This window comes from Miscanthus floridulus, chromosome 10, assembly GCF_019320115.1.
Source record: "Miscanthus floridulus cultivar M001 chromosome 10, ASM1932011v1, whole genome shotgun sequence".
Classification (NCBI taxonomy): Eukaryota; Viridiplantae; Streptophyta; class Magnoliopsida; order Poales; family Poaceae; genus Miscanthus; species Miscanthus floridulus.
Genome location: NC_089589.1, coordinates 44,285,062 through 44,311,767, shown reverse-complemented (window position 1 = coordinate 44,311,767; position 26,706 = coordinate 44,285,062). Strand labels below are relative to the sequence as shown.

General features: G+C 43.0%; 3 protein-coding genes and 1 pseudogene across 4 annotated transcripts; 2 read left to right on the top strand and 2 right to left on the bottom strand.

Annotated features, from left to right (window-relative positions):
- Positions 1–2,237: 2,237 nt before the first annotated feature.
- LOC136486549 (E3 ubiquitin-protein ligase RHF2A-like) lies at positions 2,238–6,544 on the top strand. 2 transcript variants are annotated; one of them, XM_066483463.1, is made up of 9 exons: positions 2,238–2,647; positions 3,834–3,992; positions 4,078–4,124; positions 4,804–4,866; positions 4,948–5,056; positions 5,160–5,545; positions 5,626–5,727; positions 5,830–6,237; positions 6,308–6,544. In XM_066483463.1, exons 2-8 carry the CDS (start codon positions 3,852–3,854, stop codon positions 6,179–6,181), a joined length of 1,200 nt encoding a protein of 399 aa, XP_066339560.1. In that variant the 5' UTR covers positions 2,238–2,647; positions 3,834–3,851; the 3' UTR covers positions 6,182–6,237; positions 6,308–6,544. The 2 variants fall into 2 exon arrangements, with proteins under 2 accessions (XP_066339560.1, XP_066339561.1); XM_066483464.1 differs by having other exon boundaries at positions 2,243–2,408.
- Positions 6,460–8,858, top strand: LOC136486547 (uncharacterized; annotated as a pseudogene).
- Positions 8,859–9,360: 502 nt separating this feature from the next.
- Positions 9,361–13,111, bottom strand: LOC136490123 (sialyltransferase-like protein 5). The gene is made up of 11 exons (XM_066486605.1): positions 12,871–13,111; positions 12,699–12,781; positions 11,882–11,968; positions 11,704–11,781; positions 11,532–11,623; positions 11,240–11,441; positions 10,944–11,034; positions 10,626–10,684; positions 10,360–10,508; positions 10,167–10,248; positions 9,361–10,089 (listed from the first exon to the last, which is right to left on the bottom strand). The coding sequence occupies exons 1-11, from the start codon at positions 12,998–13,000 to the stop codon at positions 9,703–9,705; spliced, it is 1,440 nt and encodes a 479-aa protein (XP_066342702.1). The 5' UTR covers positions 13,001–13,111; the 3' UTR covers positions 9,361–9,702.
- Positions 13,112–14,544: 1,433 nt separating this feature from the next.
- On the bottom strand, positions 14,545–24,747 carry LOC136486546 (replication factor C subunit 1-like). Its single transcript, XM_066483462.1, has 22 exons — positions 24,404–24,747; positions 24,094–24,240; positions 23,000–23,500; positions 22,850–22,917; positions 22,568–22,643; positions 22,414–22,475; positions 22,170–22,321; positions 21,521–21,681; positions 21,257–21,445; positions 21,056–21,177; positions 20,766–20,973; positions 20,071–20,124; positions 19,684–19,853; positions 19,499–19,589; positions 18,529–18,710; positions 18,390–18,429; positions 18,176–18,300; positions 17,043–17,115; positions 16,395–16,487; positions 15,619–15,862; positions 15,071–15,130; positions 14,545–14,980 (listed from the first exon to the last, which is right to left on the bottom strand). Exons 1-22 carry the CDS (start codon positions 24,404–24,406, stop codon positions 14,841–14,843), a joined length of 2,961 nt encoding a protein of 986 aa, XP_066339559.1. The 5' UTR covers positions 24,407–24,747; the 3' UTR covers positions 14,545–14,840.
- Between the last annotated feature and the right edge of the window lie 1,959 nt (positions 24,748–26,706).

Genomic DNA, 26,706 nt, shown 5'->3' with positions numbered 1-26,706 from the left:
TGCGAGAGGATCGCCAGTGAGTTACGGCCATCATATGAAACAAGAAACCTAATCACAAACAAGGTATAGTAAGCAAGAGAGATACATTTAAAATGGAGGTTCATTTGAGTAAAAATAATATGACAAGAGCACACTGCCTCGTAATTATTTTTTTTAGTCCTCTCAAAATCACCGAGAAGGCAATCTTCCCAAGTATCATCCTCTCCAGTAAAAAGAGCATGACAATCCTGCAAAAAGATTTGTTAGCCTGACTCCCAAAATTGTGAATGTTCACTTTGTGAGGAAACTTTGTGCACTTCGAAACTGTACTGGAACTCCATTCTGAGCATCTGCCCAAGCGTGGTGAAATGCTCGTCACTCAAGAAGAGTTGACTTCTCAATTTGTCACTGTTTGGCTTATTATTCTTACAAATTTGAAGCACACATTTTGAGCTGGCTTGCGACTATGGTAAATCCATTAGTGGGGATTCAGTTTATACAAGAGGGAAAAGGAAGATCGGATTGTTATGAGTATAGAGTGCACATATAAGAAGCAACCCAACATTTTCCAGCAATGTTATAGTGAATTACTTCGCTCACAGAAGTAAAGATGGATGCTAAAATCAAATAGGTAAAATGATTTTAAAACATGTATTGCCGTAGCAAATGTTTAAGTATAACATCTATGCTGGTCAATATGGGACGAAGGTAAATGTGAGGCTGCAGCATGGTTGCCTTACAAAATAAAACCTTTTTTTAGAATTAGCTCGAAGAAATTAGGTCTTATCTGGAACCTCAACAAAGAGCACTCACCTCTCAAACTGGAACAAATTCACACAAAAAACTACATACATGTCTACAGGAGAACATTCAGGCACAAATTTAAAAGGACGAAAACCATGTCATCTGCTGTAGTAAGCATTGACCTATCCAAAATTTCTTAACTTATTTAAAACATTAGTCTGAAAAGTGAAAATCTAATGCTGAGGAACATACATGAATAAATTAAAATGGTTTGTACAGGCCTGGGTATTCACCAATACGACACTTGGGGAACATTGTGAGTGATTGAAGGGAGGTGGCCTTCTGGAAACAGATTTGCATCACTTGTACCAGGAATGTAGGAAAAATCTCACAAAAATTTGGTAACTGCACCAACAATTTAGGGCTCCCGCCACCAAAACATCCAGTAAAAGAAGGCCAAGAGACATGGAGGAGATGGGAGGTTACCTCGTCGCCCATGCAGTCGCCGGAGGGACAACCACCTGCCAGTCGCCGTTGCTGTCGCTGGCGAGCGCGTCCACACTGGAGAAGGGCACCGCCGCCGGGGGTTGGGTCGAAGCTGGGCCGCCGCGACCCCTAGCACAGGCTGCTAGGGTTTCCTGTAGCACCTGCAGCACATGAACACACACGGAGCAGAGGGAGAAGGCAGCGCCGGGGGCAAGCGACGCCAGCGGCCACCGCCGGGGCCCAGTCGCGAGGGGGAAATTAGGAGCGACGTGGACATGTGTTCTCTGGAGGAGCCCTACTAGGATCGGCCTTAAACCTCACAACGAAATGCCTCAATCGCCCCTATTTCAAACGGGACAGAGGCTGCTACCACAGCGTATGCCCCACATGTCATCCACCCGCCCAGATTATATTCTCTGACATTTATCCCCGCCGACGCTGGTCGGTCGCGACGTCGACGTGCCGTTACCCTCCCCTCCACCTCGAACCCCGCGCCCACGCGCTCCCCGCCAGGCCGCCACCCGTCATCGTGCCCCTCGCGGCCTCGCTGCACCCGCCCCCACTGCCACACCGGCCCCACCAAAGCTCCCAGCCACACCTCCAAGAACCAAACAAACTTTCCCAGCTCGCGTACCCCCACACGCCGCACCCGCCGACACGTGGGGTCGACGTCAGCGGGTACGTGGGCGCGGCGGTCAAAACGTACTTGGATGGAGGCCGGCCGGCCCGCCTGCCGCACCGCCGTGTCCTAGCAGGCTAGCGGTGGCCCCACATCAACTACTCTCCCCCACCGAACCAGGCACGACCACGCGCTGTCGAGTCGTGAATCACTGACCCGTGGGCCGAAGCCGTTTCTGGGCCCACGCGTCGGTGTGCGTGGAGCTGAGGGGAGCGCGTGAGGCAGCGCGGTGGTCGGAGGAGTGCGGTGGTGGTGGTGGACAGAGAGAGAGGGGGCCGGCGGGGCCCACGGTCGGGCGGTGGGGGTCGAGTGGAGACGAGGCACGCGTCTCCCTCGCTCGTCTCACCCCTTTTCGTCTCGCCTCTGCCTTTCCCACCTCATCACAATCACAGCGAGAAGGGGAGAGAGTGTGAGGGGGAGGAGAGAGAGGGCTAGGGTTTCGTGCTCCCCCACGCCACACGCATCGAATCCGAGCCGGATCGGGGGGTGCGCGGAGTCGCCGGCGGCCCGGCGGTGCCTGGTAAGGCCAGATCCCCCCGCGTGCCTCCCTCCTCACCTCTCTGACCGCGGCGTGGCCGGTCGGGTCCTGCTGCTGCGGCGATTCGAGGGTTCGGGCCGTTTCAATTACGGTTGGGTTTGTTTCGGGAAAGCGGATCGTCTGGGGTTTGCTTCGCGGAGAATTCGGGTCCGTGTGGTAGGTGCCGCCGTGCCTGCTCGTCCTGGGCGATTTGGGGGGCGGTCGTCGTCGTCGTCGTCGCGGTGAGCTGGTTGGGGTTGTGTGGTGGGAATTTGGGGGTCTGGGTGCGGGAATTCAGAGTGGTTTCAGTGATTAGCCTTTCGTGTTCCTCTTCTGCTTTGGGGAAAATCTTTTTACGGGGGGATTCATTGGTTTCGCCATTTGAACGTACTTTAGGCGGGGATTCGGGTGCGGACCTCTGTGGAATTGAGGATGTTTTGCTTTAGAAATTTGACAGTTGATGTCTTGGGGTTTTTAGTCCAGTTTGACCGAGGTGAGAGAATGTGGAGTATTCCGCTGTGTCAAGTCTGGCTCACTAAGCCCGTTGCTGGTCCAGAAATGGGCCTTGCCACCAGTGTGTGCCGTGGCTGTACCGCTGTAACTGGGTACTGCTACATGATCGGAAATGGACTCACTTTAAGTGATGTGTGTTGTTAGGAGTGTGGCTTCATGCTTGGGGCTGTTTTAAGGAGTGTGCGATGTATGGAATAGAACCCTGATGTGTTCGGGAAAATTCACAAATATGCATACCATAAATTGAAGAAGTTGGTATCGCTACTATTTTATTGCTTGTTACACCTTAAAACTTGAGATGCATTTGTACCATTTTGTGGAAGGTCTAATGATTTGATAGCAAGATATCAGTACCAGTGACAATCAGTGATCTTTTGTTTTGCACCTAAATTTTGATTTCTGAAATTAGTTTTCATGTGTTTGCTAGTTTTATGGAGTACTTATGCTGAGCCCATGTCTTGGCTGAGACAGATAATTCTTGTGTGCCATTAACTTTTCCTTCTGATTTTTTTCCCGCTCTAATGATTAGATTGATTTACTAAAAAGGTGTGCATTTTTGTGAGGTTGCTAATGCTTTTCTAGAGCATTGCTTGCATGTCAAGGCTTTGTTGATGTTGTTATTATGTAGAACTTGTTGGATTAGAATTGTTTTAGATTGATAATTTCCTAGTATTGTGTTCCCCTCATCTCAGTGTGATTAGTGTCTTGGCTGGACTGTTTAATAAAAGATGCATAAGATAACTTGAATATCTCAAAAACTTTCTGGATACTGTTAGGAATTTTGATCTTATAATAAATACTAATGAATAGCTGAACATATTTGTCTTTCCTCTCAACTCAGCAACTACAATATTTGGCTATGGAGAAATTAAATTATTGATTCTGAACTCCTATTTTTTGCCTGTTTGGTTTCAGGGCTGTGATTCCATTGCAATGGCATCTGAAACTGATGAGAAACCTAAGATGGAGAGTTTGTCATCTGCTGCAGCCTTTGTGGAGGGTGGCATTCAGGACGCATGTGATGATGCATGTAGCATTTGCCTTGAGGCTTTCTGTGAGAGTGACCCTTCTGCAGTAAGTTGCCATTTATTTGGTTGAGCTATTTTGCATATAGGGGGTTATATCTGTAACCAATTCTTGTTTTTGCTTTGTTTTCTAGTTGACTGGCTGCAAACATGAGTTCCATCTCCAATGCATTCTTGAATGGTATGGTACTAGCTCTCATATATGCATCATACATGTTACATTTTTTTATATTATTCCCACCTTGCACACGAACCATACCTAGTTCCATCAGTAATTCATCTGGGCACATGTGTTAGTGGTTATCAGTAATGGCACATTTTAGAACATTGAAATCTCCATGCCTTAAGGACTTGTGTGGTTTACTTGACCATATCTGTTGCCTTTACTTAGACTGTAATATTTGATTGGTACTGGAAAGGACAACTGTTTAGTATGGCTTTTCCACATGAAAATTTTGTCGCAAAATTTGGACAGCTTTCTAGACTTGGGATGGTCTATTATTGAACTGTACTGCATTGTTACTGACAAAATGTAGTCATAACATCGTATGCTCAACAAACACTTTCCACGCTAGCTTTATGAACAGTTGTAATAAAAATGCAGGGACGTACAATTATTTGTTGTGGTTGGCATGCTCTCCTTATTTTTCTGTCTGGTTCTAACACTGATCACTGTTGCTGGAGTCATGCTATTGGTAGAAATTAGATTTCACTCTTTCCCATATTGTAAAAATATTTTGTATGTACGAGGGCACTGAATTTCAGCCATGCATGTGGAATGGTTCGCAGATCAGGACTGTTTTTATATTTGGTTTCTGTTCAATTTTTTTCATGCTAATGCTTGATGGGATGTTGTATAGGTGTCAGAGAAGTTCACAGTGCCCAATGTGTTGGCAGCCTATTAGTATGAAGGATCCTACCAGGCAAGTTCTTGGCTGTGCAAATACGATGCTTACCATTAAGTAGTTACTTCCAGGCTAATTCTAGTTTTACTGATATCTCAGTCAGGAGCTGCTCGAGGCAGTAGAGCGTGAGAGGAATATAAGAACCAATCAAACTCGAAACACAACTATATTTCATCATCCTGCTCTTGGGGATTTTGAGCTGCAGCATGTATGTGTTACGAAACCACTTCATAATACATTTCTTCTTACTTGCTGGTTATTAAGTGTCATTTTTTAAAGTTTTTCCTGATTACCTTGATATGCTTGTGCAGCTGCCTGTTGGTAATGATGCTGAGCTTGAAGAGCGTATACTACAACATCTAGCTGCTGCTGCTGCTATGGGAAGGGCACACCATCTTGGAAGAAGGGAGGGGCACAGGGGACGATCTGGCTCTCATGGTCGCCCACAGTTCCTAGTTTTCTCTACACATCCAAATTCACCTTCCGCTGGCACAATGTCTTCATCTTCTGCTCATGTGGAGGGAGAAAATGATTCAAATCCTGCCACCCCTAGAGGTAGTGAGTCATCTCCACGAGCTATTCGCATTGGAGATGCGGGAAACCAAAGTCCCAGGATGCTTACCTATGATGCTGAACAGGATGCTGTCGTTTCTTCCGGAAATAGCACTCCTGTATCGAGTCCTCGGTTTTTTAACAGGTACTCTGTCTATATTCAGACACTGTTTTCTCATGTTAGTTTTTGCGGTGATCTAACTAAATGACTTACTGATGCATCAGGAGACACTCAACTGGACAGTCAACTCCAGACAGGGCTGGACCATCGGATGTTCAGTCTTTCTCAGACTCCCTGAAGTCTCGCTTAAATGCTGTCTCTATGAAGTATGGATAGTTTGTAATTTTGTCAATATATTTTTTTGCCTTGAGCCTTCGAGCATAATGAATTTTTATCCTAAAGCTTTGCAATACTTTTGTATGATCCAGGTACAAAGAATCTATTACAAAGAGTACTCGAGGGTGGAAGGAGAGACTCTTTTCACGCAATTCGTCCGTGGCGGATCTTGGTTCTGAAGTGAGAAGAGAAGTTAATGCTGGAATCGCGTCCGTGTCACGGATGATGGAGCGTCTGGAAACTAGAGGAAATAGCAGAACAGGTGATAGCCCAACAGCATCCACTTCTGAAGTTCCTCCCGCTACGGAATCAAGCAATGAAAGGATTACAGAGAGCAACTCTGTTGCTGCTGCTGCTGGTAGTGGTGGTAGTACTACTACCACTATGAGTACCAGTTCTAGCAATGCCTCTGCTCCTTGTGTCGCGACATCTGGTTCAAATTAGGACATGTAAGGGTGTCAGAAAGAAGGCTTACACATGCCGATTCTTCATCTTCAAAGGTACCACATAGATCTCGTCTTAGAGCCTTGGTTGGATCAAACTAACAGATGCTGAATGTTGCGATTCCAGGTTGTCAGTCTGGCGGCAGAGCAGAAGTGCAATAACTATGCTGTCATTTTTTCTCAACCACTGCATAAACAGCTGCAAGGAAACCTGGAATGGTGATTTGATGTATTGGCTCGATAAAAATGGTGGCTGTGCGTGTGGCCAAGGGAAAGTCCGATTTCATCTTCTGTTTATCGTCTCTTTGTAAAAAAAATTCTTCTGAGGGCAGATGTTTTACCGGTATAAATAACGCATATGTCATCATCTTCATAGTACGCGGATCAGTTATAAATATGATTGGAACAGCAAAGTTTGCTGCTGTTATATACAGTTTATATACCATGGCGCGATTTCATGTTTGTTCTGTGGGTGAATCGATGGATTTTGCTGTACACAAATTATGCATCTTTCGACGTCTCATGCCTATGTATACATGAGCCTATTTTGAGTCCATATCTCTGAAACTTAAAGATGTGGCCAGATTCAGTAGGGGGAAAAAATGTGTGGCGAGATTTATTACTAGAAAATAAAGATGTGGCGAGATTCGTTATAAAAAAAATGTGTGCGAGATTCACTGTTTACTTCCCATTTGTAAGGATGATCGTTAAGATTCAGTAGAAAAAAGAAGAATGAGCGATCTACTTCCCATTTGTAAATTCGCAAAAAAAAAAAAAAAAAAAAAAAAACTTCCCATTTGTAAGGATTGATCGACAGCACCCGACCGCCGCCTCCGCCCCACCGGCGTGAGGCCAAGGTAAATTAATAAAATCGAAACCAGTATTCATCCTGTGCAGCAGTAGTAGCTGTGTAGAGAGATTGAGTATAACTGAATTCCAGCTAAACCAACATTCCTCTTCTTTTTTTCTTCACATGTAGTATCTTCAATTCAACAACACGATGTGTCGGTTTACTGAATTGATAGGAACGATGGACGGGAACGGGCATTACGTGATCGGCCTGCCCTCTGCGCACTACGGCGGCGGCGATGAGCCTTCAGTCGAGGAGCAGCAGCAGCGCTCGCCGATCGAGGCGCAGGCGCTACCCGTGGCGGCGGCGGCCCCCCGCGCGGTGCGGCCGAACCAGAAACGGACCAAGAACTTCAGCGACAAGGAGCACGAGATGCTGGCGCTGGCGTGGCTCAACGTGAGCGCGGAAGGGCCGGCGCACGGCAGCGAGCGCGCGCCCTACTGGAAGCGGATGCACGACTACTTCCACTCCCGCAGGGATTTCGAGTCGGAACGCAGCGAGAACTCGCTCCTCCACCGCTGCTCCACCATCCAGGACAACGTCAAGCGCTTCGACCGCTGCGTCGCCGACGTCGTCGACGGCCAGCAGGACGACAACTCGCTCACGCCTCAGGACACGGTACGGTAACCGACGCTGCTCTCTCTGTCGTCGTGTTCTTGGTTCGTTGTGACATTTTTTTTCACTGTCGTGTGCAGTCAGTCTGGAACGTTGGTGTGACGTTTTTTCTTTCATTGTTGTATTTGCAGGTGGTGCAGGCGCTGGCTCTGTTCAAGTCTGAGGACAAGAATAACAAGTCGTTCCAGTTCCTGCACTGCTGGAACCTCCTGAGGTCGCACCAGAAGTGGATCGAGAGGTCGTCGCAGAAGCTGGCGTGGATCAACCGGTCGTCGTCGTCCCAGTCCCAGACCCAGGTGGCGGCCTACTCGTCTCAGAAGAAACAGAAGACGACTCCCGGTTCGAGCCCAAGCTCGTCGACTCCGCCATTTGCTCTTGACGACAGTTTAGAGGCTGCAGGTCAGGATTGCGAGGTGTTGGTACAGCCAGTGGATGTGGATAAGCAGAAAGAGAATTTACAGCAAGGTGGAGCTGGTTTGTATTACCTGGAGGCATCAGATGATCTTTGGGGGAAGACTGGAAGAGGAACTCGGCTAATGAGGGGAGAGAGCTCAACAATGGCCAGGGAGATGAACAGGATGATACCGACAGAGACGAACAGGTTGATGCGGAGAGACAGATCAACAACAACAATGGCGAGAGAGACAAACATGAGAGAGATAAACATGCGCTGGAACAACAGAAGGTTGCGCTAGAACAGAAGTATGCGCTGGAACAAAAGAAGGTTGCGCTAGAACAACAGAAGGTTGCCCTAGAACAGGAAAGGATTGCGCTAGAACAAGCCAGGGCTGCTAATGAGGCGAGGAGCCTCAAGATAAAGAGGAAAGAATTGGACTTGAAGAGCAAAGAGGTGGATTTGAAGATCATGTTAGAAGAAGAGAGAATCATGACTAAGGACACTAGCGGCATGACTGGGCTACAACAGCAGTACTACAAGATGCTGCAGAATGAGATCATGACTCGGCGGTTCAATAGCTCGGGTTCACCTTGTATGAACCACTAGGTTTTATTTATTCTTCCATTATGTTGCTTGAACTAGGATGGTGTATCAACCTTAAGGTGTATGGAGCATCCTTGTTTGTGAATAACCTTAAGTTGGATGGACCATTATAGTTCATGAACCTCTGTTTTTAGCTGACAAAAACAACTGTTGCGTACCAGTCATTCTGTACAAAGAGGGGTGGAAATGGAACCCAATTTATTTACATTGCTATGGACAACCCCAATCCAATTTTGTCCTTGTTTTGTTTTCAGTTTATAAATTGGCCAGACAAAGCCAGTATTGGTCATCCAATTTTGTCCTTGTTTTTTTTTTCAATTTATAAATTGGCCAGACAAAGCCAGTATTGGTCATCCAATTTTGTCCTTGTTTTTTGTTAAATTTATAAATTGGCCAGACAAAGCCAGTATTGGTCCAAGACTTTTGATAAAAGAAAAAGAAAAAAAGTTGTGAATTAGAAATTATATATCTGGGCTACTGACTTTTGGGGAAAAAAAAGAGAGAAAAAGGTTGTGAATTAGAAATTATATATCTGGGCTACTGGGTAACATGCAGCTAAGGGCAGTTGTTGCAGAGGTCCTCAATCAGTTTACAAGATTCACACATAATTCTGGTAATGAACTCAACTGGGACAGCCAGATGAGAGTCAGTTAACAACGACCGTCACAAATTTGGAATCTAGACTGCTGGATTGGTGACAAAATGCACCTTATAATTGAGAAATGGCAAGACCCCTTTAGCATTTAGTTACAGCTGTGTCAAAAAGTGAAAACCATGTCATGTTTCGTCTACATAACAACCCCTTATAGACAGCTTAAGTAGCTGTTCCTAGAAGGCTAGAGGTACCTAAACAACCAATAAAAGAATTCCCTATTCCAGGTACGGCTGCCGGGCTCTGAACCCAATGCCTCATGTAATTTTACAAGTGGATACAGCAACGCGTGCAGTTTCATCGGATGTTTTGCCTCTTGCTGTCTAGCATCCTTTCAGAACCACCATGAAACAAATCCTAAAAGTGTCAAAACACTATCTTTGGTCAGGCTTAGGCGCCACGGTCTTAACTTGATGAACGCTGGTGCCTCACACAGACAAGATCATCCAACTTGTTTCCATCCATCTTGTATAGAGACACGCCACCCATTTGGATATGGTGTTCCTGAGCTTCTCTTCTCAGCTTCTCAAGTGGAAGCAACTCCCACTGGCTGTAGTTTGAATTCTTGCGTGTCTCACTCATATCTGAAGTGCCTGATACCGGTCCATAGTCAGGGTCAACTGTTCCCCACACCTTGCAATTGCTAAATGGCCCCAGCTCAGCTGACAGGCCAGCTTCATGCTTTTTTAGATGAAAAGCTGCAGCGTGTGCCCTTCTGATCTCTTCTTTGCTTGGTATGTCAGACCAATCTTCCACCCTTTGTGCTCTCATGGGAGAATGGATACGAATGACCTACACATGGTAATTATCACTAAGGTCAGGACAAATCTATGCAGATAGACCATAATGATAACAAGGTCGAGGCTTACCCCAAGGCATTCCAGAAGTTGATAATAAGCTCGGCCTTGCAGTGGATTATGTCCTTTCCTAGGGCCTGTGAAATACCGTGTCCTGAAATAATATGGAGTGAGAAGAATATATATTTATACAAAAAGGGAAACATAGCGCCAGCTGCCTTGTTAATGTTGAAATACTCAGTATTGTAGCCATTCGTTAACTCACCACTCTGTGTACCCAGGATCAACTGTAAAACCATACATGTCAACAATATCACACATGGAAAGGGCCAGTTCTATGGACTTCATGCCAGTTCCTTTAGCACCTCTTCTTAAAACTATACCTTGGAAAAGGTAGACAGGATTTGGAAGTTCCTTCAAGTAACCCATGTTCAATATAAGTGAGCATGACCTTCCATGATTCATAACACTTAAGTAAAATTAGTTTATATCACAAACTCAGTTCAATGAAACAATATGCAGATCTGTTACCTTTATCACCGCATTGATTTCTTTGTGCGTCAAACTTTTAATGATAAGTGCCTCATCAGCTGCAAGGGAAAGCAAGACAGTCACATCTTGTTTCAAAAGCAGCCCTCACATGCCATAACAGAAATATTTATCACATGTCTAAACTCTATTTGATAACAACAACTTCAGAACCATAAATTGAACTTGTAAAAAGGATAGTAAGTTTGCATTTGTTTGTTACCACGAATGTAGTTACATATATCATATAAATCAGGACTACAGCATATTATATAGAAGGGACAAATAGTAAATTGGAAGAAATCAGGATTACAGCATTACAGGAGCCCTTCAGTATTGGTGCCATATTTCGAGCAGCACCCCGGACAACCAGTCGAAAGTCCCTTTTCCATCCAACATGTTTAGCATATTTCTACAGAAGAAAACATAAATAATATCAGTAACCAATGGCTATTCCATATTGATACTCAAGAGAAAATAATTTGTCAGCACAGCTACGAAAATGAGGTGCTAAGCTCAAGAAATAAGAAAGAGAAGTAATATATGAATCATGAGATACAGGCTCGTTTGCAAAACTTCTGTTTAGATAGATTTGATAAATAATGCAACATGTATACCTTATTGACAGGTGCCTCATTGTCCCGAAACACAGCATCATGCGCATCAATCTCTTGTCCAAACTCTGTTTTCAAGAGATCTCCTGAGTTACCAACAACTGCACATGTCGCAAACTGGCGTGGATGGAAAGGGGGTTTAGCAGGCAGTAAAATGCTAAGGAGCTCATCACAGAGAGTACGGTTGTAGCATTTATCAGCACCACTGCACATTTGGAAATCAAAAGAATTATTACCAATGTGGAGAGATTGATTTCACTTTAAAAGAAAAGATGAAAAAAAATCTCAAGCTTACAGCTGTGCAATCCTTTTAGCCGCATAATCCAACCATCCATCAGGCCTCACATCCAAGTATTCCCTTGTCAATACAGTTGTCATGTTGCGGTACTGCGATCATATTAGTATTATCACAAGCATACAAGTAAAGTAACAAGAGCAAACATGTTAGTCTAGAAGAATGTCCTAACCTGTTCCCACAATAGGATAGTTTCGCAGACATCATATTTGTATTCTAGAGGTTCAAAAATCTTGAACTGGGAATTATACTGCAAAAAGTTCAAGAAATATCATCACAGATGAATCTTTAGCCCATGATTCTGGGTGAGCAATAGCAGCCACTGGCCATAAAATGGGAGGAATACTGACCCAGGTGCTGTTGGTTCCTTCAGGAAACTTTAGGACCAACTTGCAATGATCAATAACATCTGCTGTGAGACCAAGTCCTCTGCTAGCCTAAATAAAGACGAGGTTTCAGAAGCAAGGTAGAAGATGGTCAAACAACAAAAGAAAAATAAGTAAGCAAGCTTTGCACTGCCAAGCTGAGGAATCATTGCATATAGTCGCAAGACTTTCATGTCTTTAGAAGGTTTATAAAAATGAGCTGAAAGTGGTTGCACTGGATGACTATTTTGCCTCTGTACTCATGTGGGGACACAAACACCAACGATAACATATTAAACAAATATCAGGCAATGAACAACAGGCTATCAGAGATAACAATGGGTACAAAAGTTTTCAGCAATGAACAGCAGCCTATCAGAGGTACCAAGATCAACCGGGCTATCCATGTTGACCTTGCAGCAACAGTTACAAAACGTGAATGCCCAATTACCAATAGCCATAATCAAGGAATATACTCTGCACTTATCACAAGAAAGATAAAGAAAAATGAGCAATCCCTCTACATGACATGAAACAATAATAGCTTTTATGAGTAGCGTGAATCAACGGTTGAGAAACTGCTGTAACTTCGGAAGAACCTATGTGTTACTGGACTAAAGTCCTTGATAGCCACAGCATCAGTGCATCAGTGTCAGCCCATCATTGCTCCCAGTCACCACGATTGTAACATTAGCTATAGCATTGCAGCATAAATGTGAAACAATCAAATGGGTTCTTGTCACGGCTGAAATTAAAACGGTTGTGTTCCGTGCGGAAGCATGAAGCGATTGCGGAGACTTACCACGCACTGCTGGACGCGGGACTGGAACCCCGCGAGCTCGCGCACGTCGTCGGCGTCCAGATCCAGCCTCCTGCCCGGCGCCCCTGCGGGAGAGCAAGGGCGAGCGCGTCAGCCCGATGAGATGGGCTAGCTAGGGTTTGGGGATGCGGGACGGAAGGCCGTACGCCCGTACCTGGGGCGGCGAAGAAGGAGGACTGGATGGAGAGGACGGCGAGGCAGAAGGCGAGCGCCAGGCCCAGCAGCAGCGCCACCGTCGGCCGCCGCTGCGCCGCGGCCGCCGTTTGCAGGTGGGCCCTCGTCATCGGCGGACGCGACGCGGCGGATCGGAGGCGGCGCTCCTCCCCCTTGGATGAGGGGGAAAAGGGCGCGTCGGCCGTGGAGGGTCAAGTGTGGAATGTCGAGTACGAGTAGCTCGCTCTGGTTGTAGCAAACAGTGGCTGGGAGGATGGGTAACTTCGTGCTCACCAAAAGGGAGCTCTATTGCAGGTGCATTTCATTATTATTTTTATTTATTTTTAGTTTTGAAGCAGCAGGTGCACTCGTTGAAGCGCCATTGATACGACGAGGTTTATAAAACGCTACTCATCTTTGTTCCGAAAAATATAACATGTTTGAGTTTTGGTCATATGTTAAACTTCTTCAAAAAAAAGTGAACCAACATACTATACAACACTAGTATATTGATACATATTTTTTATAGTTAAAATTAGAAAAGTTTGATTTACGACAAAACTAAAAGCCTTACATCTTGAAACACCTTCCAAGTGTCCTATAAAAATTTGTAAAATTATGCAACAATTTATGCCCTGTTCGCTTGGCTGATAAGTCATGGCTGAAAGTACTGTTGGCTGATTTATTGTGAGAGAAAAATAATGTTCGTCGACTGAAAAAATACGACTTATAAGCCAAGTGAATACTGTTGTGTCTTAGGTACTTCTTCCGTTTTCTTAAACTATAAGTTGTTTTAGTTTTTTCTTGATGCATAGCTTTTGTCACAGGTGCACAACAATATCTATTTACTTAGAAAAGTCTAGTTGTCAATCTCAGTTTACAACTACACGGGAATAACATTCACTAAGGAGTAAAATACACCAGTAGTCCTCGAACTTAGCTTAGGTGTCATTTAGGTCTATAAACTATCAAAATGCATATTTTTATCCTAAAACTTGCTAATTGTGTCATGTGAGGTCCAAATTGCTATATCTGAGTTAGTCCACTTGCGTGGCACGCTAATAGTGTGATGACATGCAGCATGTTTGCTTGCTCGTATACGATCGTAGATTATAAGCTAGAATAATATTTTTTCCTCACACCAAACCAGCCAGCAGTAAATAATCCATGATCGTTTACGACGAAACAAACAGTATGATGGTATCAATATGGGGCCCACGTGCCGGTGGGGGAGAAAGATAAGGCCAACATGTTTAGCCCCGCATTTTGGTAGACATGCCATCGTACAATCAACGTGTCACGCAAGCGGATAAACTCTAGTTATGGTCATTTTGTCTGACACGATGTTATGGTCATTTGGACCTGACACGACATGATTAGTAAGTTTAGAACCTAAATGTGCATTTTGAAAGTTTCAAGACCTGAATGACACCTGGAGCCAAGTTAGAAGACCGTCTGTGTATTTTACCCCCAAGTAAAGCACCACCAAGCAACCTTGTTTCTCCTTTCACAACAACACAAATGATGAACTAGGTACTCTGTATTCCCACTTTAGCTGGATTGCTCTCCCCTTCCGTGCCTAATACCTCGGTACTGCACTTTATACTGCCTTGATCCAAACTGTAAAAAAGAGGTCGTGCAAAGGCAAAATAGAATACGAAGCAGTATGTCGAGATAAAGCCAACGGCCCGTGGTATTGAGCATTGACAAATTCACAAAAGAAACATACCACATCAAACTCTCGCTTGTCAGCCTGGAAGTAGCCTAACTGCCTCAATGCAAACAAATTTTGGTAACGAGACATGGACGCCCTTGGAGAAAACATGGGAGCAGGTACAGTAGCCTAGTGCCTACAGGTGCCATTGGATGAGCGTATGTACAAGCAAAACTCTGAACCTCACCCTGCTCCTTATTTACCAAGGGATCCGTCCAAACTAGTCGCCGGCCAACTGTGGGCGGCGAATGTCTCAGTTACCTCTTCCTCTTCCCAGCCGAACCTCCTCCCGCAACGGCCTTCCCACCCGACCCAGTCGCCCTTGATCTGGCGGCAGGTGCCTTCTTCCCACCGGAGCCATTCCCATTGCTCTTCAGGTCAAGCTGGACTTGGATTCCTGGAAGCAAATGAGGTTACCGAAAAGTTAGACGCAGCGAATTCAGAGGGGTATATAGGCTCGTAGCAAATGCCCAACAAGTATGAGAACCTTTCTTCTTGTCACTTTGCAGGTCCAGCTTCGGCGTAGATTCAGCAGGCCCAAGTTCATCTGAAGGAAGAAAAAAATGATTAGACAGCAAGTCATATGGAAAGAATATTTCTTTTTGGATGCAACTTCCAATAGCATCCAACTGACTAAAAACGCTTTAGCAACTGTAATAATGGATGCAACTTCTATAGCATCCAACTGACTAAACTTCCAATAGAACTGGCTATACCATATGTTAGTATGGTGTGTCTTAATGTCAGAAGTACTATTATTTATAGTTCTAGCATTAACCGGTCTATAGTTAGGTGTAGCTATATCACAAGTTCATGTTTCTATGATCTCAATTTGTATTTACTTGAATGATGCTACAAATCTCCATAAAAAATGAGTAATTTCACAATTGCATTAGATGAAGACAGTGTGGCACCACAAAGTTGCCTCAAAACAGATCCATTTTATCCAAATGCCTGACACATTAGTCAAACAAACAGGCATCTACCTGATTTTTTCTGTTTGTTATATCACTTATATGCGAAAGGGACACGCACCATTATTTTCAGTATCAGAAGAATCATCTTCATCTTCAGCTGATGCTAGTCCATTTTCTTCAGGCAGGCTCTCTTCCACTGGCTCCAAGATTGCAGCCACTCGTTTCTTTAAAGGCTTTTTCATGCCTGGAATATTTATTAGATCTGCCGTTCGAACAACACGAGAACTACTTCCTTGTTTGTATGCCTTTGTCAAGGCACTTTTAACAGCAGGTTGAATCCCATCCATAGGACTTGGATGACCCTACATTATAAAATAAAATTTATTCAGATCCACAATGACAGAGAATGAAGACAAAGGTAAACTATGAAAAACAAGTTTTACTCAGCTAGGGACAATACTGCATAAATGCTTCCAACATGTTAATTCGATAAATGCATTTATCTACAAGTTCTGTAACATATTTGTTGTATTTCAAAGTCACTATAGTTTTGTATCCAATATCCATAAATCACATGATTGCAGATTTCTAAGATATGTACCCATTACACATTTAACGGTTGACATGACGTGGCGACAATGCAAGAAAAATGCACAGGATGAACACAATAGCTGAAGTGCTGAACAGGCTACTGCCTGAACACACTACTCAAAACTATTAAGAATGATAAAAGCCATTCACACAATGGACCATGCAAAATTACCTGCCAAAATGAAAATTCTCAACACAAACACAAATGCAAATGCAAAAATTATCTGTGACCATTCAAGGATGATCAAGTGAACATGACATTAGACAGAACAAACATCAAACTGATTCTAGGATATTACCAACCTTAAATTTGGATACTTCCACAATCGTGTCAAAGTCTTCCTGGCTTAAAGAGTATGTATCCATAAACTCTACCACCTTTTGAACAGCTTCATCCTGAATGAATTGAAAATATAAAATTTCCAGCAGATGCTCAAATAAAATATTTCTACAAGGTAATTGTATTTGAGATTACTGTATTGCAAAATAAGAGCTACAGATGCTAGCTACTGATCAAGCAATTCAGCAACTCCATGTTACGGTAGGTTACTAAGCAATTCAGCCACAGAACTTCAGTTGTTACACAGATTTTCTGAACAAAAGAACAATAAGAAAGAATAATAACTTCTAAGATATGCATTTCAGAGTTCATATGAATGTGGTAGGGTGCTTGGACGACTGCAAAAGTTGGCATAGAATACTACTTCTACAGTCTTAATTTCTTACATCTGCAGTTCTGTCATCTGTGGGAATTCTTGAAGCAAAATTTAATTACATCATTCATCAGTTGTGTGGCATCTCTATTTTCAAGACCTTCAGAAAAACAACAAAGTTTGGGACCAATTCCAAACACCTAATAAAGCACTGGGGATTATTATCATCATGAGACCAACAATGATGGATAAACGTATAAGATGGAGCTCATTCATGAGGTAAAGATGAAAAAACAACCTTTGACATTTTTTTCAGTGGGTCAGTCAGCTCTCTCAAAATAAGAGTAAGATAATCCAACCTCAATGCCTCCCTGCAGTTCTCAAGAATTATAAAACTTAAGACCCACAATAAACAATCACTTAAAAGTCTGGACATCATTCAACTATTCAAAATTACAACAGGAAAAAAATGCACGAAAATTTGTCAGTTCTGACACACCATAAGCACACAAACCAATGGCTAATTTTTTCAGTTCTCATAGTTCAGAATAGAAAATATTTTATCTTCAAGATCTGAACGAAGCATGTTAACTAACGAATTGATTGCTAGCAACGAGTTGGCAGCTGGCTCTAATGGGTAGTAAGCAACTAAAAGTTGGTAGCTAGCTATATATCAGAAAAGGAGCATGATACAGCGAGCAATTTAGATTTGGTTCCTAGCTGAACAAAATTCCATGGAAAAAATCAGTGCATAAGGCGTACCGATATAGCATAAGTAGAAGGTACTACCAAGGACCGTATCATACATACTGCTGAATATAATAGATCTGTGGTGCTAAGAAACTAGTAAAAAAAGGCTTGGATTGAGTTTTGTAGGTTCAAGAAAATGTAATATCCATTTGTACCACAATCCTGCTGGGTACCAGTACCACTCCTGAACAAGGCTCTTGGGCTGATGTTCAGGGTATCTATGATTTTTCCTCGTAATCCCAAAATTTAAGGAAACAAATTCAGTATGAAATAATAAGGCTTTAGAAAATATCAAGTTATGTTATTCCTCCTCACTCAAAATGGCACCGTGAAACATTGTTTTCCCTTTAGAGAGTGAACACAAAGTGTGTGGATTGGCTACCAATCATTTAGCTCCAGTCAATTGGGTTAGTCAAACCATTTTCCTCTTATGGAATCCTAAGTCTTATATTTCCCAAAGAAAAAAGTAGCATTCAAAACCAAATTTAAAACCACAAAAGATAGCTGAGGTTTTCCGCAAAAAAGTACATAATAAGTGCAGATTCAGGACATGGCCAGATAAGAAAACAGGCAGCTTCGCTATACCATACCGGCACAATAATGAGTCAGATATGTGACAATAAAAGCACAAGCCACCAAAGAAGGCACAGATAGATCTCAAGGATATGTAAAAGCAACTACCTGTCCAAGTTTGCTTGCTGGGAGGCAAGAATATGACTGTGGACATCTTCTAGTAGCCTTCTGTTTTTGTTAGTAGTTGAGTACTTACCCAACCATCCACCAAACCTATTAAAATTCCGCTCACCCTGAAATGTATTTGTTACCCAAATTAATTTAGCCAATAAGCAAAAGTAAAATATACTAAATATAGTGCCAGTTAGGGTTTGAACATTACTGCTTCAAGGATTTCTCTGTTTCCATGCATCCAAGCGGCACTGTAAAATGTGTAAGGTTAGAAAACCAGGTTGGCAAATTCAAAATAAGGTAATACCAATGCCAACATATAATAAACTATGACCCTGATCAATACTTACGGTACTATCGATGAAGCAAAACAAGCAGCTTGCGACAGCTGCCACTGTCGATATCTTCTTATTTGTACATTAACAAGATCACCGTCCGCTATAGATTCAGCAGCCCGGGCTAGAGCATTCATTCTTTTAACTCCACTTTCATCCTTCCCGATGGTGTTAGGCCGATAATTGATATAATTTTCCTACAATGGGGCACATTTTTAACTGTGAATTTCACAGGAACTTTGATTTCCAAGACATCAGCGATCGGGAGCAGGAAAAAAAAGAGAATGTGTTGATCCATGTATATCATGTAACGGTGAACTCAAACAAATACTCCATTGCAAATTATAAGACGTTTTGGCTTTTCTAGAGACATAGGTTTTGCTATGCATCTAGATATACACTTGTGTCTAGGTACATAGTAAAATCAATGCATCTAGAAAAGCCAAAACGTCTTATAATTTGGAATGGATGGAGTAGAATTCAACAATACTGGACTACAGTCACAGCAATACAAAAGGTAATAGCACAAAGAATTCCAAAAGGACACATGTTTAAACAATTATGATACAAATTCATATGGCAAACATAAATATATAGCAACAAAAAGACAAAATTCCCTTCAGGATTCACAAAAGACACCATTTAATTCTTATACATGCAAGCATCCCAGCTTTCAAGCAATAAAGAAAGCTGTGAGACACACTACACTAGTATAAAAATAAATAGCTTGTGCACAGTATATTGGAAAGAAATTTGTAGTAGTCACAACTCAATAGAGAAACGTAAGAATTAACATTTATACTTCTTATACATGCGAGCATCCCAGCTTTCAAGCAATAAAGAAAGCTGTGACACACACTACAGTTAGTGTAAAAATAAATAGCTTGTGCACAGTATATTGGAAAGAAATTTTTAGTAGTCACAACTCAATAGAGAAACGTAAGTATTAACATTTATACAAAGGATTTCCATCAGTATTCCAGACCTGGATGATCAAGGGAACTAAATCAGGATCGCTCATGCCAAAATCAATTCTCTCATCCATCCTTAACCTCCCACCATTGAAACCAAAAAGTCTGAAAGTTCAATGAATAACCATGAATAATATAAAGACTGCAGGCATAAATGATGATATTTGACATTGAAGAAATACTACAGAAAGGGCAATACTTGTCAACAGCAGTAAAAGGAGAAATATCTTCATCCTTTGAACTGCTATTAAGTCGCTCCCTTATATCATCGTATTTGACCACAGATTGGGAGAGGCTCATATACTGCAGATGGTTGAGTGCCATGCGAATATCTCCGTGCACTCTTTCAGCAAGCTCTTCCATTGCATTCTAGCATAACAGGAAAAAAACACATTAGTAACAGAACATGGAAAGTCTACATAACAGAGAATCAAAAAGAGAAAAGAATGCTAGAAGCCTATATAGAAGTACAAGAGACTACAAGCACTAATTTTATTTTGTTACTCATCTGTTTCTGCTAATTTATATCTCAAAGTTTTCATAAAAGTTTAGAAGCACTGGAGTCTGGGAAAGATACAGGGCATACCTCTTGAGCTTGAATACCTTCCTTTTTGGCAATTTCCATCAATCTTTTACCCATCTGTCAAGTAAAGAAGTTAGAACCAAGCACAGGTAGAAAATTAACAGTTCTCTCTTCTTAACAATCATGCAACTGTATACATCATGTAAAAAAAAAGGGGCGTACCCAGTGCAGAGAGCTCCCGCTCTGTGCGGGGTCTGAGGAAGGGTGTCAGTGGCAAGCCTTACCCTCGCTTGTGCAATGCAAGGAGACCGCGACTCGAACCCAGGACCTTCCGGTCACAGGCGGTAAGACTCTACCGCTTGCACCAGGCCCGCCCTTCAATACATCATGTAAGATGAGAAGAATTGCAACAGAAAGAGCATTGTAGTTGGTAGTTTCTATGCAACTTATGACAGCCAATGGTCAGGGTATTTTTATCAACTAGGTACAAGTGTACGCAAACAGCAATGTTCAGAAGTTCAGAGTCCAGAGTAATAGCATCGCAACCCTAGTTTACAAACAGTCCATTTTAGACTCAGAAACACATCAAAATACAGATCCATTTCCTACATAACATGAATAGAACCAGGCTAACTATATTGTGCATGCCTAGATACAATAAAAGTAAGGAATGTGGTGCTGGGTTCTTGTAATTCAAGGGAACAGTAGTAATTCTGAAGGTCATTGCCTCACTGGAACTGAACATGGCAAGAAATAACCTGTTGTTTCGTTGGTTTTCTGAAGTTGAGCATCAGGCAGTAATTAACAAGACTCTTCAATTTCTGGCTATAACGGTCATTACAAATGCAGATAATAGGGATCTTGGATATCTTGATGCTAGCAATAAGATCAGCAACACCACCTCTATCTCCAGCAGACATACCGTCAACTTCATCCATGATTAGTACAGCTTTGGGATGTTTTGACCTGTGGAATTGTTGCCCACTTAATATATAATAATAATCAATGCAAAGTCAAAAAAGTTCATGACTCATGCTGCAACACCAACCGATTGTCACCATAATTCAGAGTCGCGTTGCTGATAAGCTCTTTGATAGAATTTGATGTACTCCCCCCAACACCCTTCTCAATCTTGGAGTCTGCCTTACCACGGCTATCACTCGCATTTACCTATCACAAAAAGTATTGTTTGAATTCTGGCCTGCCAAGTAAAATGAGGAATAAATAGTGCAAAGACTTAAAAAAATACCTCAATGGCCTGCAATCCAAGCATCTGACTAACAACTTTAGCAGTTGTAGTCTTACCAATACCAGGAGGTCCACTCAGCAACACAGCCTTTTTGGCTGCACTGTCAGCTTGTTTCTTTCCCTTACCCTTTTGGCCAGAATGAAGGAATAGTGCATCCCAACTTTTCAACCAATCATGAAGTTGTTTGACCTATATACGAAGTTCATAATAAAGTATCGCTACATATATGAATTAACTAACGTAAACAAAAGCAGAACTACTCACCATTGATTGATTGCCAACTATGTCATTTGGAACTTTTGGCCGATATTTTTCTGTCCATTGCATAGAACCACGGTCAACATTCTTGGGCTTTTGTTTGTCAGTGGAGGCACTTGCAGCATTACTATTTGAAGCAATACTTCTGCCCACAGCACTTGCTTCAGCTGAAGAAAATCAAACATACATATTAACATGAGTTTACATAATGTAAAGCTACATCAATACAGATTTAAGCCCATTCCTAGACTCAGCCTCTCCCTCTGGCTAAACAGGCTGCTGTAAAGTTTTCTAGTTTTGCCCTTGATGGGTTTGTTGTACAGCTTTGCTGTGTTTTCTATATTTTAATATATTTTCTACCACAGTAGGGGTTTCCCCTACTGTATTCCCCTAAAAAAACATATTAACATGAGAATGCAAAATCAGAAACTAAAAATAAGTGACAGTGAGTTGATTCTCCAGAGGATGCAAGCATAACAACAGGATCAAGTTAATATCCACAATGATAAAGTTGTTAGAAGACACAATGAACAGGAAAGTCATGTCTCAGATAATCAGATCCAAGCAACTATGAGCATGACAAAAGTACGTATTAGGTTATGCTAAGCAAGATCCCACGACATGCTATCCGACTATAGAATCACTTCCAGTCTACCTCGTTTTTCAACTTTAGCTGGAGAGTCCTTTGTCTGTGATTTCTGAAGCTTTTCAGAACTGTTGTTGCTTTGATGTTTGTCTACAGGAGCCTTTGCAGGTTTTGATTTTCGGATCAAATCAAATAAACCATCTTCAGTCAAGAATGGGACACTGCAAATAAGTGTAAGCACGTATAAAAATAACAAAATAAAACAGATACGCAACATATTGTTTCATGAAAAATAGTAAGTAATAAGTAATACCCCAGATCTTTTGCTTTGTTAGATTTAACTCCACCAAGGTCTTCGTCGGCCAGTAAGTAGCTCTGTGAAGTGTGAACAAGCACTCTCAGCGAATTACTAACTACATAAAGGGCAACAATAGTCTCATAAAAAGGTGCCCTACTAATATACATACAGTCTTTTTACTAATGGAGCCAGTCACACGGCCACCATAACGCTTAATTAGATCAGTTGCTTCCTCACGTTCAAGACTGCACATAGAAACAAACTTAAGATGATTTCTAACTCATTGGTCATTGCATGATAATTAAACATATACTACGTACTGAATATTATCAACAACAACAAAGACTTTTAGTCACAAGCAAGTTAGGGAATGCTAGAGCTGAAACCCAACATAAGCCACCACAAAAGGTGAAAAGTAAGAGGAAAATATTAAACATAAAAATTGAAGCACCTGTCAAGGGTACCACTTATGACAAATGTCAGACCAGATAAACAATCAGGGGCACCCTCTGGGACCTCCTACAATTGTAGAAGATGGAATAGACAGTTCAGCATTGGGTTTTTTAATTTTTCAAAAGTTTGACAATGATATTAGCGTTACCTTTTCTCCTTTGTGAGGAGGATCTTTCCTCTCACCAAAATTCATAAAACCTCTCCCACCTCCTCCTCCTCTACCTCTGCCCCCAGGGGCAGCTCCTGCTCCTCCTCTTCCTCCCCTTCCCCTTCCTCTTCCAGCTCCTTTTGAGGGGGTCTTGGCATCTTCATCCATCCTGTCCTCATCCTCAGCATCATCAACTTGAGCATTAGATTCAACTTTAGCCTTTTTTGAAGGCGGTGGCTTCACTGTAGTTTTCTTCTTCGGAGTTGCCACAAAGTCGTCATCGTCATCTTCTTCATCCTTAGACATTTTCTTTGCTGGCAAAGGCTTGCTGTCCTCCTTGAGTTCATTGTTGCATTTATGAAGTTTTCTTTTAGCCGTACTCTTGTCAGCACTCTTTCCTGCAGAGGCGTCTGCCATTTCAACATCTGAGTCCTTCTCTGCTTTTGACCCAAAGTACTTGCTTGTCTTCCTTCTAGCAGGAGGATCGTGATCACAGGACGCCTGATTGACCCAAGATACAGCATTAGTAATGTCAGAAACTTGGGCAGCATCAAATATTGTAGCATAATGAAAAATTAGACAAGAACTGCTGTTAGCTTTGACCAAACAAACCAACCAGGTTGATGCTACAACACAATGAACATTTATGGATAAATAGCCCATTTGTTACATTATGTTGTATTGTAGATAGCATAGATGAAATACTGAAGGAAACTCAAGAGCCTAATCAATATTCTAATCTAACTAGTAACAAGTAGGTCCAAACTAAATCTACAGGTACCAGAAAGACTGTAAACGTCCAGAACATCATTATTTAACATTGATGGACAAAAAAAGGGGTGACAGCCTTAATGAGCACAAGAACTACGGATTACCACAGGGAAATCCCCTATGACCCTAGGGTTGCTGCAAGTAACACATTGACCCAAACTGAATCCATAAGCCAATCCACGACACCATGCACCACATATTCACACAACTAATGTTTGAACAGATCAAACCCGTCTAAAGCACCCATAACCAGTAGGGAACCATAAGAAGTCAACAGTTACAAACAGAGGGCAGAACCAACAGCGACGGGGGCAGCATCCTACCAATGCGGGCGGCGCCGATTTCTTCTCGGGAATGCTGAGCACGGGCTTCTTCTTCTCGGCCGCCGTCCCCGAGGGCTTCGCGGCGGCTCCGGAGGGCGCCGCACTCTTGTCCTGCGTCTTCATGAACCATTTCCGGATGTCGGACGACTGCGCCCCCAGAAAACAAAGCAAGAACCGATCAGTCGTCGTCAGAGGCCAAGAACAGGAAATCGAATCAAAAACCCCGCTCGCCAAACAAATCTCCGCGGAGGAGGGGGGATACCAACCGGCGCGCGCAATAGAGAGAGACAGAGGGCAAGAACGCACTCACCATCTCCGACGCAGCAATGGACGGGGCCGGGAGACCAAAAAGCTGGAGATTTTTCCGGATTCTTGGCGCGGTTAGATTGGTGGGAGAGCTAGGGTTCTAATGGGCGCGGGTGGGCGGTTCTTGCTTCCCACGACCAATCCAACCCTGGCGCGGGGCACTGACACTACCCACCGCCTACCGGAATCGGGAGAGTGGGAAGGGATGGGGAAGAGACGGAGGGGGAACGGGAAGGGGAAGAGGCGGCGGTGTGCGGCGGAAGACTCACGCTCGCGGGCGCGCGGAGGTTTTGGGGAAAAAGGGGGGCCGTGGCGCGCGGTTCTCTCGAGGCTGGCCGCTGGCGGGAGGACCCGCGGTGGAGTGGAAAGTAGTGGAGGCGTGGCACAAAATTGGCTTCGGGAGGAATACGTCGCTTCGACTCGAGATTCTCTGCTGATTTCTACGGCTGGGATTTGACGATAATCTAACCCCGGTTTTTCTTTTTCTTTTTTTTTTAGATAGGGACTGATGTTAACGAATTCACGCCCTAACAACAACTGCATCCTTCAAACTGAGAACCTTTTTACACATATTAATGATCAAAATATTTTACAATTCCACTATAAAGAACCATATTTAAATTTATCAATGCAGATATTAATGATTAAAATTAAACGCAAAATCAAATTTGATCCGGATTTAATAGCATGGCCCATCACACCTCGTCAAATAAAACATCCATAGAACATGCATAGGTCCTCTTTGCAGGAATTGAGCTTATCCAAAACAGTTTTTTGGTGGCTTCCGCTTCACTTTTTTCTTTTTCTTTTTCTTTTTTTTTTTTGCTTCAGAAGCCATTTTCACGTGTGCTTGTTTGTTAGAGCTGTTTAATTGGAGAAGCCACCACAAAAGCCTACCAAAAGAGGGGAAGAGACGTGCTAGGGAGGAGGCGCACCCAGAGGAGAAGGAGCCAGGAGTGGAGGCGCCGAGGGGAGGAGCAGTCAAGAGTTATGAGGCACATCACGAGAAGGAGGAGCCACACGAAAGGGTATGCAAACGATGCCAGCATGGGGAAGACAAGATCGGGTAGATATAGCGCAGGAGGGAACGACCAAAGCCATAGTTTGAGGGCATGAAACAAGACCCTTAGGAAAGAGGGCTTGGACATGGAGGCCACTTTTGAGAGCCCTCTAAAATTTGAGTCAAGTAGGCATACTATGTTTTTGGCTCCAAACTTTTCAAAAAATATGTTTGAGGGTCCAAATAGGAAGCCTCCTATCTTTAATTGTACTGCAATTTGGGAAGGTGGTTGATACACACCTAGGGTATATATACACATGCTCCCTCCGTCCTAGAATATAACACACCACGACTCTAAATTTACTGAATTATATGGCACTCATACTTGGTGTCCATGCTCAAATTTGACAGAGTTTGTTAAAAAAGAAACCATGATCTAAGGAGAAACTGCTTAATTCGGTTTAATCCGTGGATACATGTGTCATTCGAGTATTCTCTTACAACAAGACCATTACTACATATTAATAGTCTCAAAAGTCATCTTATGCAATACCACATAGTATTTTTTTATGATGTGGAAAAGATAGAAGAAAGCGAGAAAAAGAGTGGTTGTTTCATGAAGCAAGCAGCTTACGAGCAAAAAATTAAGACCATGAGACAACTATTTTACCATTATATGATTTAATACCACTGTAAAACTTACGAAGTTTTATTTTGTTAGTTACACCAATTAAGAATAATTGAAACACTATATGACCACTTACAAATACATATCTGCTCGATCATCTCATCTATGAGATGATACCTATAAAATAAAGCAATACCAACATAGTACTTGTCGTGTCCGTGAGCTTGGTGAGCCTCACCGTGATCTCCCACGAGCAGTTCACAGAGTTCCTGCCTGGTCTTGTCACCAACTCACCGTCAGGCATCGGCTACCCTTTCATCTGGCTCTCGGTGCTCCGGCCGGAGTCAGGACAGGAACAGGACGCCGCGGTTCAGTCGGGCTCGAACCCAGATCTGGCCCAGCCACAACGTTTCGAGCCCAACCTAAAGTTGGATGGATGGATGGGCTAGTTGTCGTAAGGGCCAAGTCGAATGAACGAAGCGAGGTGGATATTTATGTTTTTCAGCTGTTGTGCTCTCTCGGCTGGAAATCCATACTAGTAGCCACGGTTGCGAGGGGGGTGATTCCACTGGTCTCCTCCCCCTTTGGCGGTCGGAGAGGCGTCGGAGTGGGAGGAGGACCGAGGAACCGCCGTGCGGATGTATATAGTATAGGTAGGTGTTTTTCTAGATCTAGGGTT

What these genes read in the sequence shown, in the direction of transcription:
- LOC136486549 (XM_066483463.1), top strand. Translation starts at nt 3,852, where the DNA reads ATGGCATCTGAAACTGATGAGAAACCTAAGATGGAGAGTTTGTCATCT. An exon ending in CTCCAATGCATTCTTGAATG is followed by an intron (nt 4,125 to 4,803) that starts GTATGGTACTAG and finishes GATGTTGTATAG; the next exon opens with GTGTCAGAGAAGTTCACAGT. An exon ending in AGTCCTCGGTTTTTTAACAG is followed by an intron (nt 5,546 to 5,625) that starts GTACTCTGTCTA and finishes CTGATGCATCAG; the next exon opens with GAGACACTCAACTGGACAGT.
- LOC136490123 (XM_066486605.1), bottom strand. Translation starts at nt 13,000, where the DNA reads ATGACGAGGGCCCACCTGCAAACGGCGGCCGCGGCGCAGCGGCGGCCG. An exon ending in CTCCTTCTTCGCCGCCCCAG is followed by an intron (nt 12,782 to 12,870) that starts GTACGGGCGTAC and finishes GCTCTCCCGCAG; the next exon opens with GGGCGCCGGGCAGGAGGCTG. An exon ending in AAGGAACCAACAGCACCTGG is followed by an intron (nt 11,782 to 11,881) that starts GTCAGTATTCCT and finishes AACTTTTTGCAG; the next exon opens with TATAATTCCCAGTTCAAGAT.
- LOC136486546 (XM_066483462.1), bottom strand. An exon ending in AAGGTATTCAAGCTCAAGAG is followed by an intron (nt 19,854 to 20,070) that starts GTATGCCCTGTA and finishes CTGTTATGCTAG; the next exon opens with AATGCAATGGAAGAGCTTGC. An exon ending in ACAGAGAAATCCTTGAAGCA is followed by an intron (nt 18,301 to 18,389) that starts GTAATGTTCAAA and finishes AATACATTTCAG; the next exon opens with GGTGAGCGGAATTTTAATAG.